General features: G+C 51.3%; 1 protein-coding gene across 2 annotated transcripts in view; it reads right to left on the bottom strand.

Moving 5' to 3' along the window:
• Prkcb (protein kinase C beta) overlaps positions 1–19,628 on the bottom strand; it is a 262,797-nt gene that overhangs the window by 142,698 nt on the left and 100,471 nt on the right. For both annotated transcript variants that reach the window (XM_015490650.2, XM_048789666.1), the window contains exons 3-4: positions 6,605–6,716; positions 4,105–4,233 (exon numbers count right to left, since the gene is read on the bottom strand). In XM_015490650.2, coding sequence (XP_015346136.2) covers positions 4,105–4,233; positions 6,605–6,716 — 241 coding nt within the window. The remainder of the gene's footprint in view (positions 1–4,104; positions 4,234–6,604; positions 6,717–19,628) is intronic.

The raw sequence follows: 19,628 nt of genomic DNA, 5'->3' as shown, positions 1-19,628 counted from the left end.
GAGAGAGAGAGAGAGAGAGAGAGAGAGAGAGAGAGAGGTGCACAGATGGAAAGGCCTCAAGACAGAGACTAAGACCATCACGACAGATTCAGTCTGTCCTGAAGACCGTAGGAGGCCACGGACGGGTGTTTAAAAGAAGAGGATCCGACCCCACTTCCATTCCGATGGTGACCTGCAAGAAACCCGGGGGAAGATCCACCAGCAGGTCTCAGTAGCCAGGGGGATGGAAAACCTTTGACTCCTGGAGATGCTGGGATTTCCCAAGATAACACAAGGGACATTCTGGGGGCTGGTGGTGAGTGAGAGGTCCTAACATGGCACATACCTCTGGGGTCCCAGTGAGGTGAGGTGCTCAATTCAACACACACCACAAGGCCACCTGTGTGCTAGAAAGAGTCCCAAGTTATCTCTCTCTCTCTCTCTCTCTCTCTCTCTCTCTCTCTCTCTCTCTCTCTCCTTGCTGATCTGTGGGCCAAGATCAAGAAGGGGGCACCTAGTGTCTAACAATGACATCAGAAGGAGACCTGGGAGGGGGGGGGGCCCTGGTGTCCTGGATGTGACTGGACCCTGCCCAGTTCCCCTTGGCTCTAGTCATGCGCCCATCTCCCTAGCTGCTATGAGTGCAGGCTGCTGGTGGCTCATGATTGTCCCTGTGTCCAGATAATGACCCTCAGCTGCAGAGTAGCCATAGTAGCCAGGTAACCTGGACCTCTACGGTCCCGCCTCCAACCTCAGCAGCCTGTCACAAAGGTCACCTTAGTCAGCTTGGGCTGCTATGACAAAGCACCAGAGACTGGGTGATTTAAACAACAGGCACTTATGTCTCACCATTCTGGAGACTGGGGAGTCCAAGACCAAGGCGCAGGTAGATTCGATTCCTGCAAGGACCCACCTCTCGGCTTGCCATGGGGACCAGCCTCACATGGAAGAGAGAGAGTGATCTCCTTCTCCCCACCCCCTCTCTCTCCTTGCCCTCTCGTGACCTCATCTAACCCTAACTAGCTCCCTAACAACCTCCAAATACCATCACATTGGGGGTCAGGGCTTCAATATGTGGGTTTTGGAGACACAGTCATCTCATAGCAGTGCCGACCTAGAGGGTGACAGACCAGTCCCCTTGTCTCCAAGCAGGACTTCCTCAGTGCTGCAGGGCCTGGTCCAGAGGAGCCCATGGGACCAGGTTTGCATGTCCTTGACAGAGGCTGCCCCCTCGCTGACCCTTTCCCACACCCCGCCCGGCTTCCCTCAGGCCTTTCCTGAAGCCCAACACAACACTTGAGCAAAAACAGCTGTGTTTAGAGAACGCAGCCAGAGCCTCGGGTTCTTCTGTCATCAGTCACTCCACATGCCGAGTACAGGCTGCGCACGGCCTCCTGGAGGTGCCAGATGGGGACAGTGACACGGGGCCCCGGGCGCACATCCCAGCTCTGCCGGGGATGGGAGTCAAGTCCTTCAGTCTCGAGGAGTCCTGGTTTCTCTTGGGATGGCAATGACGCTGCCCCATAACGAAGCCCTTGGAAAACCACACCAGAACTGGAGAAGGCTGGCTGCTGCACCTGTCAGAGCCCTCCACATGCAGCAATTCTACCCCTCACTTCTTAAGGGACACCCAACTTCTTGCCTTCTATTATGGGTCAAACTGTGACTCCCACAAAGAGACAGGCAAGGTCTCGTCCTGGTACCTGTGAACGTGGCCTTATTTGGACACAGGGTCTCTGCAGATATAGTTGAGTTAAGATGGGGTCATAGTAGGTCAGGGTGACCCTATATCTGACCCCAGAGATCCCAGATAAGAATGCATGTGATGGACGAGGCAGAGACTCAAGTGATGCCCAGGGACTCCACGGACGACCAGCAAGCGGCAGATGTGAGGAGACAGGCATGGAAGAGACACACTCGGAGCCCCGCCGAAGGAGCCCGCCCTGCTGCCCCTTGATTTCTTACCTCCAGCCTCCAGCACCTGAAAGAGCCAATGTCCTGCTTCCTGCCACCTGGCATGTGCTACTTTGCCACAGTGGCCCTAGGAAACGAATACCGCCCCATTCCCAGGCGTGTCCTGGGGTTGCCTGAGAATCACTGGCTTGTCACCAAGACTCCGGAAGGGCCAGAGCATATCTATGATTAAGGGGCAGACATTGACCTTGAACTTGAAAAGCACCTGAATCCCCATATCAGAACAAAGACTCCCCAAGACCGTCCATCAGAGTACTCTACCTAAACCACAAAGAGAACCAATAAGATGGTGGTGGGAGGGAAGGGATTCAAGGAACAAAAAATGAGGTGAAGAGTAACTTAGTGTAGAGTACAGTACACAAGAGCCAGAGAGACCTGGGCGAGAAAGTGTATGTGACTCTCTAAGCCCACTTCCTACTGGGGAGAATAAAAACGCTTTCCTCACTAGAGCTGCTGAAAAATTTAAACAAGGCACTGCCTCTAAGCGCTCTGCATTAATGATGGACACATTAATAAACGTTAGCTGTTGTTTTATTATTACCAATGGTGTGAGCTCTTGGCATATAACTTATCTGAGCCTCGGATGCTTTATTTATAAAGTTGACAGAGTAGAGAGAGATCTTTCAACGTTGTTGTGGGATTGGAAAAGAGAACATGAAAGGATTTGTGCACTGTGCACCCAATCCTTTCTATCTGCAGCAAATTTTTGAGTTGTTGTAGTTCCCAGATGTTGACACTAGAGGGAAGAAGAGCTTCATTTTTTGAACCTTGGGTACCAGGTGGTTTAGACAGTGAGGGACGGGGACTGTTTTCCTGGGTCCTGCATATGCAGGATTTTCCCCTGGGCCCTCCTAGCATCCTCCTGGGAGGCCAAGCAGATTCTTTCTTTCCTCCCATGTGATGCAGTGCACGTTGTCTAAAAGCTCACTGGCCTTCACAAACTGCAATTTAAAGAGGAGTTGTATTTTACCAGGATATTTTTTCGACTTTCATATGGTTTAAGTAAAGCCCTTCCCAACTCCGGGCTCAGCACATCAGAGCTATGGAACCATTCTGAGACCTTAGAAACAAACCAATTTTTGCAAAACATCACTGCCTTCCATGACTAATATTCTAAGTTACGGATTCATAAAATCTTGTTTATATTAATTAGTTATGTAAAGTCTACAGCAGTTTGTGTCGCAAGCCTACAAGAGAGAATTCCTTCAAAGTTTTAGTTCCATCTGCTCTGCTTTTACCATGGCTTATGGCTGAGCACCTGCCAGGCCAGCACAGCGGAGTTCCAATTTTGCATGAGCCAAGTCTGTCTTGAGGGCTCACCTCGTGAGCAGCAGACAAAACCCTTTTTCTTCGCCTGGTCTCTGACCTCCCCACTACACTGTATTATCCTTCTTTCCTATTAAATATTTTAAACAGGCAAAAAGTATCCAGAATAGCATAACAGTGACCACTAGAATGACCTCCACTGGGTTAAAGAAAAACATTTAAATTATATGGAAAGCCCCAGGGTGCATCCTGGATTTCACACCTCCTACCTCCTCCTCTCCAAGACATAGCATTCTCTGAAATTTGATGTCAAACATCAAGACTATGGTCTCCCCCCTCCCACCCCGGGCTGGAAATGCTTAGGGAAGAACCAAGCATCCCTTCTCTACTACCTGAATAAAGGAAATAGAATTGCACTCTGAAGATATTGAGAGAAAGAATGGGAAAGAGGGAAAGAAAGGTACTGGAGAATCCTGTGAAAGCTACAAGCCCCTGGAATGTACCCAACACAGAGAAAATTTCAGGTGATGGATATGCTAATTGCTTTGATTTGATCATTACACATTGTACACATGTGTCAAAATATTACACTATATTCCAGGAATACACACCGTTATTATACGTCAATTAAAAAGTTTTGAAAAGAAAGTCAGAAGTCCAGGGGGCTCAGGTGGTCCCCCTCTGAGCTGAAGGTCCCAGAGGGGCTTGGAACATAGTTTTGAGGGCGTACAGTTTCTAAGGACACCCGCTGTCAGGTACAGGGGGCATCACAACCCTCTGGCCCCTCTGACCACCCGACCACCCACCATCCTCCCTCTTCAAACACCCAGGTCTAGCTGGGCCAGGACCCGGGGGAGCTTCTGCAGAAGCCCCAGGGCCACCTACCGACAACGATGAGGATCTCCCTGTCAATGTGGGCCTGGATGTAGATGCGGCCACGGCGCTCCGTGTGGTCAGTGCCACAGAGGCTGGGGACGTTCATGACGCAGCGCTTGTGGACATTCATCATGCAGGCTGCGAAGGCAGAGAGAGAGGGCACGGCTCAGGCTGGCTCAGGCCGGGACCCCGACATCTGCCCCCACCCTCTGAGGCCGGCTGGGCCTTCCTGCTCCTCTCCCTTGGAGGCAGTGACCAGCCGGCCCTGCCAAGATCTCATCCAAAGGCCTCTCCAACCCTCTCCCCAGTCCCCACCTTCAGAGTTGTCCCAAACTGAGGGCAGACGGCTGGGCCTTCGGCCACCCTGGCACAGCCGTGAATCATCACTGTGACCACCACTGCATCGGAGGGTGTCACCTGGGTGGTTGGGTGGGGGGGAGGGGGAATGCAAAGAGGGGATCTAGGCAGATGACTGCGACCAGAAATGTAGGAAGACCCAGAGGAAGAGTATAAGCTGAATGTGGCCCTTCACCATCGCATGCATCCTGTGACCCACAAATGTCCCCTTCTGCGTCCTCCACGGTGTCATCCATGTCGCCTCCGGTGTGGTGGGGGAGTTCCCTAAGTCTGTGCAGCAGGGGCCGCTGCAGGACGGTGACCGCGTCCTCTGGGGCGGGGCGGAGTCGCCCCAGGGGGCATTTCGGGAGACCCCAGGGAGCCACAGGTACGGAGGAGCCCTTTGGTCCTTAGGCATCAATCCCTCTGTGTCCACCCCGGAAGCCAGTGAAGTAGGATTGGCAAGAACAGGGCCTTGTCAACCCAGGCATTTTGGAGCCAGTTTGGGGCAGACAGCAAATACCCGGCCCCTTCCTGCACAGAGAGGGACAGAGCAGTGGGTTCCAAGCTGAGGCTTCCGAGGGCCTCAGCTAGAATCCTTAGCAAAAGACGTCACCAGAGACTCTTTCATCCTTGGCTCTGGGTCCAGCTTCAGAGTNGGCACCGCGGGAAGGTTGCCAAGTGCGGGAAGCAGTTGTGGGGGGAGAAGGAAGTGAGCCCCCGGGACCCTGCCGGGAGCATCAGCCCCACGTCCAGGGGTCCAGGGCGCGGTGATGAGAGGAACGCTCCTGGGGGACAGCGCACCAGGGTGGCCGCTTGGCCTGCGTCTCGCTGGGGGCGCCGGCTGTCCCACGGGTGTCTCTGCAGCCCTCCCTGTGTCTGCGCCATCTCTGTCCCTCTGTCCCCGCATCCGTGCGACTGGCTTGGCTCTGATCCCTGCTCCTCTGTGCCCCTGGCCCCCTCAGCTGCCCCAGGGAGCAGGTCTGTCCCTCTCTGCCCCTGCAACCGTCTCTTCCTCTCCCTCCATGTCTCGCTGCCTCTCCGCCTCTCTGTCTCTCCCATGTGCCTTCCCGTCTCTGTCCCTAGGGTCTTCTCCATCACTAGGCCAGTACACACCTCTGTGTTGGTCCCAGTCTTTCTGTCTGTCTTTCCTTCCGCCCGAGGCTCTCTCAGCTGAGCCACACAGCATTGTGTGCCTGGCTCTATGTGTCCCTCTGTCCCTCTGAGTCTGTCCATGTGTGAATGGGTGTGTGTCTGACTCTCGCGCTCTTCACCCATCCCACTCTCTCTCTCCTGAACCTCTCTGCCCCTGAGGGTCCTCCCGCTGTCCTCTGGGCCTCAGGACCCCTGTGACTGTTCAGCTACACAGGCCAACTGGCCCCTGGGAGCCACCAGCTCCTGGAGCCTCCCTGCACCTCTGCAGCCACAGCTCTCAAGCCCCAGAGGCCACCAGACCTTTGCTTAACATACAGGAGTCTGGCAGAGAACCACGCGGCTCCCCTCTGCCCGCACAGACCCGCGGGTGCTGCGGGCACAGGGAGGTCTGCCCTGCAGAGGAGCTCAGCAGCCTGCCCACTGCTGTTGGAAACATCTGTGGGGCTCAGCTGCAGGAAGGGCCTCCCTGTGGTCCACACCATGGACGATCCCCTCGCCCTCTGTGCACCTTGTCACGTGACTTGCTGTGACCAACGGGGCAAACAGACACCAGCAAAGACTCCCATGGGCTGGGCCTCCGCAAGCACTGGGAACCCTGGGGCTTCAGTGGGCAGGCCCAGGCCAGCCTACTGACCAGCAAGACCTGCGGCCAGCAGTCCCGTCACCCAGGAGACATCCGGCCATCCTTCTGGAAACCTGGAGGAGGGCTTGCAAACCCAGATGCCCCCCAAGCCCACTCACCCACCCCATCTGCATGAGTAAGCTCAGCCGCACCCACTGAGCCTGGCCAGACCCAAAGGCCTGCCTTGAGCAGCCATGAGCTAAGTAAACGGCCATTATTTAAGGCCACTGTGTTGTGGGGTGGAAGGACCATCACGTGGCAATGGATAATGGGTGCACCAGCCCCTCCCGGGGCTTGGGAGAATGTGCTACAGACTTGGACCCCAAACCATGAGGAAGCAGACCTTCCCGCTGCCTCTGCCTGTCATAGAGGCTGCCTGAGAGAGCAGGTACTTACTGTCACATTTCATCCCCTGGTGGATGAGTCCGTACAGCAGGGACCCACAGTGGTCACAAAACGTGGGGCTGGAGTAGGTGTGGATCTTAAACTTGTGCTTGCTCCGGGGATCCTAAGGTCAAGAGAAACAACAACCAAAAGAAGCCAGTCAGTGTGGGAAGCCCAGGATCCACGCTATGCTGAGTGTCACTGGAGAACTCACCAAGGACGGAACGGGGGCTCCCTGGATTCGTCACCTGATGATGAATGGGACCTGAGCTAGATCCCTGGGACAAACGGTCACCAAGGGAGTGAATAAGAGCTGGCCACTCCAGCTCCGCCCCAGCACACACTCAGCCTGCAAATCCTCCAACTGACCCCCCAAGGACCCAAGTGACTGGCTCCTACCTGTAGCAGGGACTTCAGAGGCAGCAAAACAAAGTGACAGGCACAAGGTTTCCTATTTCCCCCCTTCCCTTTATTCTCCAAACAAGTGCTGGAGTGATCTAAAACTCGAGTCTAGGCACAAAATCCTACCTAATAATAATAATAGCCCATCTGCCAGCTCCTCATCACCCACAGAACAAAGTTCAAGTTCAACCAATAGTCTGCCAACTGCGGCAGACACCGCTAGGTCCCCACCAACATCCATCCTTCCCTCTAATAACAGAACCTGGAGATTTAGCAGAGGCCACGGCCAGCCAATTAGGACCACATTTCCCAGCCTCCCTTGCAGCTTGGGGAGGCTGGGCAGCTGGGTTCTGGCTCCTGGGATGTGGGTGCTTCTGGATCATTCCCTTCCAAGGAATGAGCGTCCTGACCCCTCTCCTCCTCCCTGCTACCTGGGAACTGAAAGTGACCCACCTGGAACCCAAACTGGGAGCCACCCTTTCAGCCTTGGACTTTGTCCCTTTGGGCTGACACCTGAGAGAACACGTAGCTTCTGTCTTGCTGGAGTCACTATGTTTGTGGGGCTGTTTATTAGAGCAGCTTAAACGTTTCCCTAACTAATGAGCATGTTCCAACCTGGCAGTGTAGCGCCGTGGTTACAGGTACGGACTTTGGAGTATCAACTGCCTGGCTCCTTCTCAGTCTCATGCCTCGGGGCAAGTTACAGAACCTCTTTTTCTGCTTCTGTTTCCTTGTCTGTGAAATGGAGATAATGATAGTGCTCAGACTATCATTATAGGGTGAGATGGTTGGGAAGAAGGAATGGATTAGCTCATCGAGACATTTTAGATCCCCCTGGCACATACCAAGCACTAGAAGCTTCTGCATTATTATTACTATTACCCTGGCACATAATAGCTCCTGAACCGCGGCTCAACCAGCCTTGTCTCCATTCCTGGACAGAGACCGAGTCAGACATCAGGTTCCTAGACAAAGCCCCCTGCCCTATGCCATAGAACTAAGTTCTCAGCACACAGAACTCCTTCACCCCCAAATGAGCCACACCCCCTATCAGCCTCGGGCTGTGCACCTCCTTGCTCTTTCCAGAGATGTTCTACTTCTCTCAGGGTTCTGACTACGAAACTCCTTCTTTCTCCCAACCCAGTGCAAAAGTTGCTTTCCCTGTGAAACAGTGCAAGGCTCAAGTTAATAGTACATGCATTAGGTTTGCCCCCCAAAGAGCTGATCTGACACCCCAGTCTTTGCTATAGCTACCTCTCTCTTCCTCTATCAGCCAATGCACAGGTCCTTTTGCAGGTGGAGACGTGTGCTTGAAATTTATAGGCCAGTAACAGACCCAGAAAGCGAACGAGGAAGCAAATAAGTAGATGCAATAATAAATAAATAGATGCAATAATAAATAAATAGATGCAATAATTAGACACCGTTTTATGTGCTATTGAAATGATGAGCAGTCCTCCTAAGGAAACTGCTATTTTTAAATTTTAAAAATAGTCCACATACCTATTAAAATTGCCAAACGTTTAGAAAATTAAAACAAGTATCAAGATATCCAGAGGCTCAGGAGTCTGAGGCAGGAGGATCACGAGTTCAAAGCCAGCCTCAGCAAAAGTGAGGCACTAAGCAACTCAGTGAGATGCTGTCTCTAAATAAAATATAAAATAGGGCTGGGGATGGGGCTGAGTGGTCGAGTGCCCCTGAGTTCAATCCTCAGTACCAAAAAAAAAAAAAAAAAGTATAGAGTATCAGTGAGAAGATGTTTTCTTCACTAGAATTTTCATACAGGAGGGAAGAAGTGTGAATGGCCAAGGCCCTTTGGAAAATAGTGTGGCTGCTTCTCATAAAGTTAAACATACTCTTTACGGCACACAACCCGGCAATCTAGACCCAGGTGAAATGAAAACGTGTGTCGATCCAAAACCTGTATTTGAAGACTTAGAGTCATTTTGCTCGTAATAGCTCCAAAGAGGAAACATAAATTGTGGCACATCTACCCAAGGGAACGCCTCTCTGCAATAAGAAGGAACATCTTACAGACCCGGCAACCACCTTCAAGAGCCCCCAAAGCACCTGCTAAGAGAAGACGTCAAACGGAGAGGGCGCTGCGTTGCATGAGTCCGTTTACAGGACGTTCCAGAAAGGGCAAACTATGGGGACAGGGAACAGATCAGTGATCCAAAAGGGTCAGGAGTGGAAAAGGGATTAAGCAGAAAGAGGCGCATCTGGGGACTTCTATTAGTGATTAGAATGGTCTAGTAACTCGGGTGAATTTTGCTGTTCTTAAAAATAAAATGAAGCCGGTTGCATGAAAAGCTGTCTCAAGAGGCCTCCCTGGAAATCCCCAGCTGCTGCCGGCCTCTGTCACCCTGCGTCTTCTTCATGAGCTGCAGTTTCTTTCAAGGCTCTGCAAACCTCTGAGGTCAGAGAGGTGAAATGTTGGCCCTTGCAGAGCTCTAGAAGGCCAGGCTTGAGAGGCTGGTCCACTCTGCTCTGGCCGGAAGTGTCCTGCAGTGCTCAGAGTATGCAGAAGGACCCCAGCAGCCACCTGTCCTGCTCACGGTGCTGCCTTAGTAACAACAGCAGAGCTTGGAAAGTGCCAAACCAAATCTAAAGGCTCCTGAACAGCAGCTCAACCAGCCTTGTCTCCATTCCTGGACAGAGACCGAGTCATACATCAGGTTCCTAGAAAAAGTCCCCTGCACTGTGCCATAGAACGCTTCCTATCGTGTCCCTTGAGCATCCACCTTCAGGTTGGGGATGCCAGCTCCAAATCCACCTAAAAAGAAACCCCTGGTATTGGCCTGTAGGGGGAGCTCTGGGCTTCTTGCTGGACCCTACTCAACTTCCAAGGAGGAGGAGTTTCTCTCTGGTAGGTTAGATTCTAAGACCCTGATTGGCCCAGGCCCAGTGGGTGGAGCTTGCACAGGAGTTAAAAGGCAGGCTCGCCATCTTTTTCCCTCACCTCTCCCAGGAGGCTGCTGGGATCAGGTCTCTTGGACCCTGAGAAGCTTGGCATGAATGGCCCGGGCCAGCTGTCCTCCATGGTCTGGGGACGTTCTCTCTCTCTCTCCTCTTGGTTTCTGAGGCCCCCTCTGGGTTTTTTGACATTGCTAAAGTCAAGGCTTTTCTCTCAGTTAAGGTTTGACTCTCTGTAGACCTACCTTGTACCCAAGAAAACAGCTCCTTTAAGATTTAGGAAGAAATCCCAACTCACCACACAGGGCCTCTGTGCGTTTTCCTGCATGGAAGCATGTCTTTGCCAGATCTCAGGGAGAGGGGTTCAAGCAGTTCTAAGCAAATACTATCAAGAGCCTTCTCCATCTCCACATATCGCTTCCATAGGACATATCGAGTGTCCCGTAGAATGGGAAGGGAAGAGACAACTTGTTTGCTGAGAGCTGCATGTGCGTGCTGGGTGTCTCAGATTCACTCCAGTCTTCGGGACACACCACGTGGAAGGTGTTATTTGTTCCCATTTTAACCATTGTGAAAAGGGCCTAGGCTGAAGAGTAACTTCTCAAGGTTGCCTGGCTGGTCCCCTGCAGAGATGTGCTGATACCCAATTTACTCTCCCTTCCCCCCTCTCAAGCCATTAACACTTCATCTCCCAAGGAGCAGCTAAAACAGCGCTTCATTCATTCATTCATTTATTCATTCATTCATATTCACTCACCCAGTTAACAGAGGGCCAGGTCCTTCCTAGGTATTGGAGATGCATTTGTGAAGGAAGGAGACAGACTACCTTATCACAGGAATAAATGGGGGAGGGACAGGGAGAGTTGTGTCCTCCTCTGCCACATCTTCCACATGGTCTCACTTAAACAATCCAATGATTCTCACAAGTTCGATTATATAGGCAATTCTGCTAAGTGCTGTATCCCCGGGGCATTATTATATTTGACATAAAGAAGGCGCTCAGTCAATATTTAATGATTGAGAGTAATGTGTACTGAGCATTTACTCACATCAAGAGCTGTTACAGGGGATTTATCAGGCATTAAAACATTCAGTCCCCACCATGTCCCTATGAGCTACCTATTGCTTAACACACCCGTTTTACAGATGGGGAAAGCCAGCGACCAAGGGTGACATGGCTTCCCAGCCTCAGCAAGTACATTGTTTCTCAGGGCAGCTGGTAACTAAGAGGTCAGTGAGATGTGCGGCAGCTGTAAAGCCTGTCATCACTGTTCATCTCTGAGAGTTCCTGAGCCAGGCCCAGAACTGTTACAGAAAAAATGTGCTGTTACCGAAAAATGACTCAGGACTGCACAAGACTGACCAGAGCCAGATAGGGTCAGTAAAGTCAGTTAGGCAGGTTGCAAGTAAAAGTTGATTTCCTAGCCAGGTGCAGTGGCTAGGAGCTGAGGCAGGGGCTCAGGAGGCTGAGGCAGGAGGATCACAAGTTCAAAGCCAGCCTTAGCACCAATGAGGCCCTAAGCAACTCAGTGAGACCGTCAAGGGCTGGGATGTGGCTCAGTGGTTGAGTGCCCCTGAGTTCAATCCCCGGTACCAAATAAAATTTTTAAAATTAATTTATGATTTATTTAGAGACTGTGGGAGTTCAGTCCCCGAACTCAGATTTCACCTGGGCTCAGGCCTGTAAAGTATCAACTCCACCCATCTGTCCCGAGACCGCCTTCAGACCACCCAGGTCTTGCCCCCAATCAATTATGCCCTCCTCCCTCCTGCCACCTGGAGCACAGAATAAAGCCACAGAGCCACACCCGGACATGACTCCAGGATCCTCAAGGGGAATCTTGCCAGGCATCTGCCCAGGTCTGACATGGAAGGGTCCCCACAGCCACATTTGCTCTTTAAGAAGTCCAACCCCCTGGCTGTAGCTGGCTGGGGCAGAGTGGACACTTGACTCCAGGGTCAAGTCCACTGAGCACTGTGCTTCAGGTAGAGGCCAGGAGATCCGCAGCTTCAGGCTGAGGCGTCTGGTTTTTAGAGTGGGCTCCAAGGAGCAGAAAGAAGCGGGGACAAAGGTCACATGACCCCAGCGTAGGCATGCATGACCCTCAGAGGCCTGGCACCCTTCTTCCTGTTCCATCTGCCTTCTTGTGTCCTCTAAAGTTCTCCTTGGGGCTTCAGCCAATCCAAGGTGACAATTACTGCAACCAGGGAGAAGAGTCAAGCAAGGTATCTACATTGGCTTTGGCACAGGCTCCGCCCACTGACCAATCAGAATGGATTAACTGACCAATCAGCAGGGCCGAGGTGTGCTGGGCGGTAACTCCTTAGTTGCTGGTCCTGCAGAGGCAAGGTGGGAGGGCGCCGGTGGACCAGCCCTGGGGTGCAGCTGGGGAGCCCCGTAACCTCTCCGCCATCACTCTCCCTGGGGTCTGGTTTCGATCCCATTCAGAGACGTGGCCTCCTTCTCTGTTCTAATCCCTCCGCCACCTCATTTTACAGTCTGAGCTCCCATCTGATCCCAGACCATTCCGGTGGACCCCTCCGGGCCACCTAGAGCCTCAACCATCCCAGTCCGGGCTCCTCTTTCATGCCAAAAGGTCACGATCAGGAGCCCACAGGCCATATCAAGCCTGCACAGTTGGTTCATAGGATATTCCTTAAAAAATTGGACTATCTTTAAAAGTCATGAAATGTCAGATTAAACAAGGTAAATTTCCGGCTCCTTTTGTGAAATCACCAGTTGTGTCGATACCTGATGCATATTTCTGAGGACCGAGCATCAGTGCCTTCCTTTAGATAGGAGATGAGCTTTCCAATTTTCCACAGTCCCCACCATTCCCTACTGTCTTGACTCTTCCCCCTTCCTACTCACCCCTTGCAAGCTTCTCCACTCGCCCTCCTCCTCCCTACAGTCAGTCCTTTGGCTGGGACAACCACAGGTGAACATATCCCCTAAAATCCAAAATGAGCTCATTTGGCTCAGTGAAAAGTGCTTTCAGAAGCAGGCTGGGAACTACTGCAACCCTGCCGCAGCCTGGCCCTGGATGTCCAGTGTCCGGTCATCGCTTGCACCCCAAGGAATCAGCCTTCCACAAGGTCCTCGAATGACCCCTCTTGCTACTAGTTCATGCCGTTGCTTAGGTCTAGGCAGCTGGATTTCCAAGTTTCCAATCGCTTCTGACCCTGATTCAAGAGACAGCTGAATAACAGCAAAGAATAATCCACAATCGTGACTTTTACTACCAACATGCACGGAGCACTTCCTCTCTGCCATGCACGGTGCTAAGCATTCTGAATCAGGTCAATAAGTCCTCCTAATACTCAGCATGGGAGGGGTCATTACTGTCTTGGTATCCAGGTGAGCAAACTGGGGCTTAGAGAGGTAACTTGTCCAAGGTCACAAAGCACAAGGAAGCAGAAGAGCCAGGATTGGAGCCCAAGTTTCCCAGGCTCCTAAGATACAGCTGGCTGAGTGGGGACCCCTGAGTGTCACCTGCTGCCTGGCTGCTCCTCAGCCTTCCCAAGGTATCCAACCTAACAGGGATGAGGCCACCCTTCATCTCATACAAATCCAGCCCTGGCCAGTGACAGGCCACTCAGGTTCCTGTTCCCCACCCCCACCCCCACTCCCCACCAGAGTCTCCACAGTGACAAATGTCCGGCACCAAAGGACAAGCAGATCCAGCTCAGCATCTTTAGCCCATCACCTGACCCCGGACACAGAGGGCTGAGGAGAAAGGAAGTGCAGATCAAAGACCAACCGAAAAAAAAAAATCTTTAAACCTCCAATTCCAAACCTAAAATAGCCTTGCTCAGTCTGAATGGCCTTGTGGATTGGTTCACAGGTGGCTGGAATCTGGCCGGGGTGAGGCAAAGCCACGGGCACCAGGAGGCTGAACCGAAGCACAAAAGCAAGGGTGCACCCCACCAGGGCCAGCCAGAGGAGGGAATGAGAACAGAGTCATCCCCAGACACACAGGGCATGAATGCCCCTGAAGGTACCATCCTCAGCAGATAGGTGGGCAAGGCCAGACTGAGAGCCCGGCTGGAAATAACCTCAGAACAGAAGAAGATTAACCAGCACAGGCGAGGTGCGCTGTGTGACCCCAGGCAGGCGACACCCTCTCTGAGTCTCTGGTGCCTGGTCCAGAAAGTGGGGATAACCACAGCACCCACCTCACAGATGGGCTGTGATGAGAAAGCGCTCCACAGAGCACCCTGCCCCCAGGAAGCACAAACTCCTGCTTTTATCATTCCAAAGAGGAAAAAGAGCAATCACGGAGACACTTTCCAAACTTTGGTCATGAGCTGTCCAGGTTTGGCATCTCTATGGACCAGCTACAATGCTGTTGACTATACCACCTAGAATACCATCTAACTCAGTATGTCATTTTTATTTTAATCAGCCTGTTTAAAAAAAAATTTCTAAGAATGTGAATTCATGGAAATCAGCTTTTTAAATTCTCTAATATGCCCTAAAATGAAACAGACAACTCCTGAAGTTTGAAAATGTTCATACCAATGGCTGCTGCTGAGAAGCTGGGGGGGAGGGGAGAAGCTGGGGAGAAGGGGAGAAGCTGGGGGGAGGGGAGAAGCTGGGGGAAGGGGAGAAGCTGGGGGGGAGGGGAGAAGCTGGGGGAAGGGAGAAGCTGGGGGAAGGGAGAAGCTGGGGGAAGGGAGGAGTGTGATCCCTCCAGGCAGGCCAGTTGGTGCTACCCCATGGGGGCAATTTGGCACTATGTATCAAAATCACAAATACTTTCCCCCTTTGACCCAATCTTCTTACTTCCAGGAATTTTTCCTGGATTCCAGGAAACACTGAATGTGCATGGTTATTCATTTACAATAGCAAAACTTTACAACAAGTCAAGTGTGTGTCACTGGAAGGGAGTTGCTTAAATGTCACACCACGGGCGGCTGCTCAGGTATGAAGAAGAATAAGGACATTCTCTGTGCAAATGTGGAAAAAAAAAGGATATATTTTTCCTTTTAATCACTGAATGGTTAATGATCAAAATCCTTTGAACTGATACATAAAAGTGATGCATGTTTTGGGATGCCATGATATTTTGATACTTGTATATATTGAGTGACATTCAAGCCAGGATAAATCAAGGATACATATGTGCATACACCCACCCACACACACACACACACACACACACACACGCACACGCACATGTATTTTTTGGTTTTGGGGATTGATCCCAGAGTCTTGCACTGGCTAAGCATGTGCTCTATGCTGAGCTACACCCCTAACAGGGATATATTCTGGAAGTTTCCAAACAACAATGAAAATAAACCAAGGTAACGAAGAGTATGTATCCATTGCCACCTTTCATGTGAGCACGAGTCTGGATGAGAGAGTATATTCTTAACTATGTCCTAAACAGAAGGACACAAGGAAGCCCACTAGAAGTGATTACCTAAGCAGGCAGGAAAGAATGAAGTAGAAGGGAGGAACATTTGTTAGGATGCATTGGGTGCAAAAAAAAAAAAAAAATCTCAAGGCTCGCACCACAATGCAGGAACACATGGGTGTCACCAGGCTAAGCCCCCGGCCACCAACAAGAGGCCAGGCAATTGTTCCCAGGGAGAGAAGAGCAGAGAACGCTTCACTGAGGCTGGGTGGGCCGAGGTGGTATGAACTGAAATGTGTGTCATGTTAGAAGCTGTAATTACACAAGCCACCACTGAAAGGGGACAATGTAATTGGGTGACGATCTTGAGGTTTGTTCCTGCAGGAGGGAATGAATAGAACTGATGAGGCCACATAAAAGAGTTTATGTGCCCCCCCACGCGGGGGTGCTTCATCCATTCAAGACGCCCACCTTCTGCTAACCTCTGTCCCCTGGCAAATAAGTGATTGTTCAATTTCAGTGACAAGTGTCTATCGGTGTCAGCGCTGGCAGCATCTTGAATAGGATCTCCTGGGTTACAGAAAACTGTCGGCAACATTCAGGGTTAATTAATAGCCACATTCAAACTTCACTCCTGGCTGCGGTCATTATTAGCTTTTTGACCCGGGGGGCAAGTGATTTAACCCTCTTAAGAAAATGGGGACATGAAGACAATACCTAATTCCTGGGTTAATGAGCGGGCTCAGGAAGACCCCGGGCCTGGAAACTGCCCAACAGTCACTAGCAAAAATAAACACTTAACCCCGTCATTGTCACCATTCCTTTCCTCTCCTTTGGCCGAGTCCTTTGCGTCTGGTAAAGTTGGTTTCTTTCCAATCACTTGTAAGAAACTTCCCTCTGTGTTAATTAAAGATATGAACTACTCACCTGGGATCCACGCAGGAAGTGTTTCTCCACGTTTCTGTGGGCCTTTTGGTTTGGTTGATGATCTTTTCATCACATGTCTCCGTCAAATCCCATCTCCCCCTTCTCCTTTCAGGTCTCTGTCTCTGCTGTCATATTTCCAAGCCTTTCCCAATATTTTCTTCTAGTCTTTTGGTGATTTCATTTTTTTTTTGACATTGACCTCATCTTTTCCTTTGAAATTCATTTCAGCACGAGCTCTGGGGAAGGACACTCATTTCTTTTCTTACTGTTTAGCCAGTCGTAACCACACAGGCATGCCATCTCCCTTTCCCCTGCCCATCCGTACACCCGTTTCTTAGGCATCCTTGGTTGTTTTTAATGCTCCACTGGTCCCTCTATTCCTGCCTCCACACCACACTATTTTAATATGTTATAGGTTTGTAATATTTTAGTATCTAAAAACATGCACCCCCAAACCCACCAGCCCCTCCCCCAGCCTTACCGCCTGCTTTTACATTTTTCTTGTTTTTTTTCCCCCCCTTACACTATAAGGCACTGAGCAGAGCTGGGTGCTACAGCTAAGTAAGCTAAGGCACTGAGCTAGGGTTCCGCTGTGGGTGATGTCCAGCCAGGGCTGGCAGGAGAGGGAGGGAGGGGGAGGGAGGCGATGGGGGGTAGCGATGAGGAGAAAAAAATTCACATGTAATTAGCATTGTTAAATTGTTAAATACAGAAGAATTATTTGTGCATTTATTGTATAATCAGATGTTTTAAAATACTTAAGAGGGTCTTGATCATTTTTCTTGGATTCTCTGGTCGAAATGGCCATCGGTCACATTAACCTAGTCTCTTCCAAGCCAGGCTTTCTGCCGGTGTTTTCCATGAAGGATCTCAATTCACCAACCAGGCCAGTGGGTCTCCACCTGGCGACGCCTCCCTCCATGACACACTTGAAACCCCGTCCAGAGACGCGCTTCCAGCCCAGCCATTGCCACACAGGCCCCGGGGTGGGGCTCCCAGCCACGGTGAGCAGGACTTTGATAAGGAAATCCTCAGAACACTGTTTAAGACCTGCGATGACACTGGGCCAGCTCTCCCCATGGCCGTGACCTTCACATGAGGCACATTCACATGGAGCATCCCAAATCCCCAAATCGGAAAATGTTGCAAACTCTGAAACTCTTTGAGCACCAATATGATACTGTAAGCAGGAAATTCCACACTTCTGACCCCGGGGGGACGGTCCTCAGTCAACACACAGGTGCTTTTAAAAATGACATTAAATTACTATTAGTTAGCCAGGTGCGGTGGCACATGCCTGTCATCCCAGTGGTTGGGGAGGCTGAGGCAGGAGGATTGCAAGTTCAAGGCCAGCCTCAGCAAAAGCAAGGTATTAAGCAACCCAGTGAGACCGTCTCTAAATAAAATACAAAATGGGGCTGGGGATGGGGCTCAGTGATGGAGTGCCCCTGAGTTTAATCCCCAGTACCCCCCGCCACAAAAAATTACCCTTATCTATGTGTATTTGGTATATAGGAAGCATAAATGAGTTTTATATTTAGAAGTGGCTCCCAGCCCCAATGTATCTCTTTATATATATGCAAATTTTCCACAATCAGGAAAAAAAAAGTTTGAAATCCAAACACTTCAGGCGGAAAGCTTTTTGGATAAGGGATAGCAACTTGCAGCTCTTCGTGGTTACTGCGCAGCCCCTTTGTGCATCTGAGTTTGAAACTCCTGCCTGATCCCAACGTCAACCAGGGTGACCAAGGGCCACCAGGGACACACAGCTGCATCCATCCACCAGGCTGCAGAGAGCGGCGCAGGCTCCTCTGGGGTCAAAGCGGGAGTTCTCCTCCTCCATGGCCCTCCAGAGCTGCCTGGTAAGATTCTTCTGGAAGGCTCCAGGTGCAGGCAGCCCCCACCCCGAGAAGCTTCAAAGTGTCACGCCCTGGACCTGAAGACTCAGCTCCAACGCTGTGCCTGGTCTGGCAGGGGTGACGCCCACAACTGCTCAGGGGACTCTCAGCCTGGCGGGGGATTCAGGGCACCACCCAGAGAGGGCTTCTAGGGTCTTCAGAAGGTGAGGCTCTGGGCCACCTGGACTCACCCACCAGCTCTGCCAGGTCCCAGCTCTGTCCCTGCCGGCCACGTTGCTCAGCCTCTCTTGTACTTAAGTTTTCTCATGTAACAGGGATAACAATTTTTATTTCCTAGGACTGCCAGGGGAGGGAACCACTTGCAGTCTTCACTATGGTTGCCTGGCACAGAGCAGACACTCCATAAATTCCAGCTATTATTATTATTAATTTTTACCGACCAGGTCTTCCCTGTATCTGCTGCACTGGAACATCTCCCAAGCAACTCCAGATACGGTCCCACATTTGGGACTTGGGTCTTGATTTCCTGTGCCAATTCCCTCCGCTAAAGCTTCCAGCCCTAGGGGTTCCTCTGGTCAGAGAGGTGCTGGCCGCTCTGGGGAAGGGGAGGGTGAGCTGAGATTTGAAGGACGAGCCAGCAGGTAGCTCTGCTTCCACCCAGGCAGCCCCAGATGACCCAAATGTGCTGCCCGCCACCCCAGGCCCTGTTTCTACTAGGAGACCCCAGTCCCCATGAGAGGGAGTTTCCTAGAGGGGTCCTGAGCCAGATTCTAAAGCTACAGAATGAAAATTCACTCCCAGTTCCGTCACTTCCCAGTAGGGCAACTCTGTTCAAAGGATTTACCCTTTAGCAAGCCTTAGTTTTCTCATCTGCAAAATGGACAGGAGGAATTGTCATGTGAAGAGACACTACAGCATATAGTAGATTGCCCTGTGAGGCTAGACTGTCTGGGAATGGCTCCCAACTCAACGAATTCCCAGCTGTGTGACCTTGGACAGGTTTCCTAACTTCTCTGTGCCCAGGTGTCCTCACCTTTAAAATGCAAATAATAATAATAAAAGTCGCACTAAACCCTCATAGGATGATGACAATTTAATGGGTTAATATCTGTCAAGGGCTCAGCACCGTGCCAGGCACATTGCTTGTTGAATATAAGAGGTAAATGTTCCTGCTTTCTAACAGAATTCACATTGCGCTTAGTAACTGGCATGAAGTACACAATTGATACATATCAGCCTAAAACAAAAATGACATCTGTGACCTGGGGCAAGTCACTTCCCTGGTCTGATCTCAGTTCACCCTTCAGAAAACAAAGGGGTTGAGCTGGGTATTCCCCGAAAGGGAGCCCGCGAGTTCCGAGGGTCTCAGTGGTCCCCGCTGCTGTTCAGAGAAAGCGCGCGCCTCTGCCTGTGGGGGTGCGGCGCGCTCCCCGCCCCAAGACAGGAGAGGGTTTCGGGGGATCGTCGCCCTGCGCAGATCACACTCTATAAAACACCCTCCGACACCCCCCAAACCCGCAGCCAGTCTCCTGCGCTCCCCGCCCCCGCCCCTGAGCACGTGGCTGGGCACCT

This window comes from Marmota marmota, unplaced genomic scaffold, assembly GCF_001458135.2.
Source record: "Marmota marmota marmota unplaced genomic scaffold, marMar, whole genome shotgun sequence".
NCBI lineage: Eukaryota > Metazoa > Chordata > Mammalia > Rodentia > Sciuridae > Marmota > Marmota marmota.
This window is presented reverse-complemented; position numbering and strand designations above follow the sequence as displayed.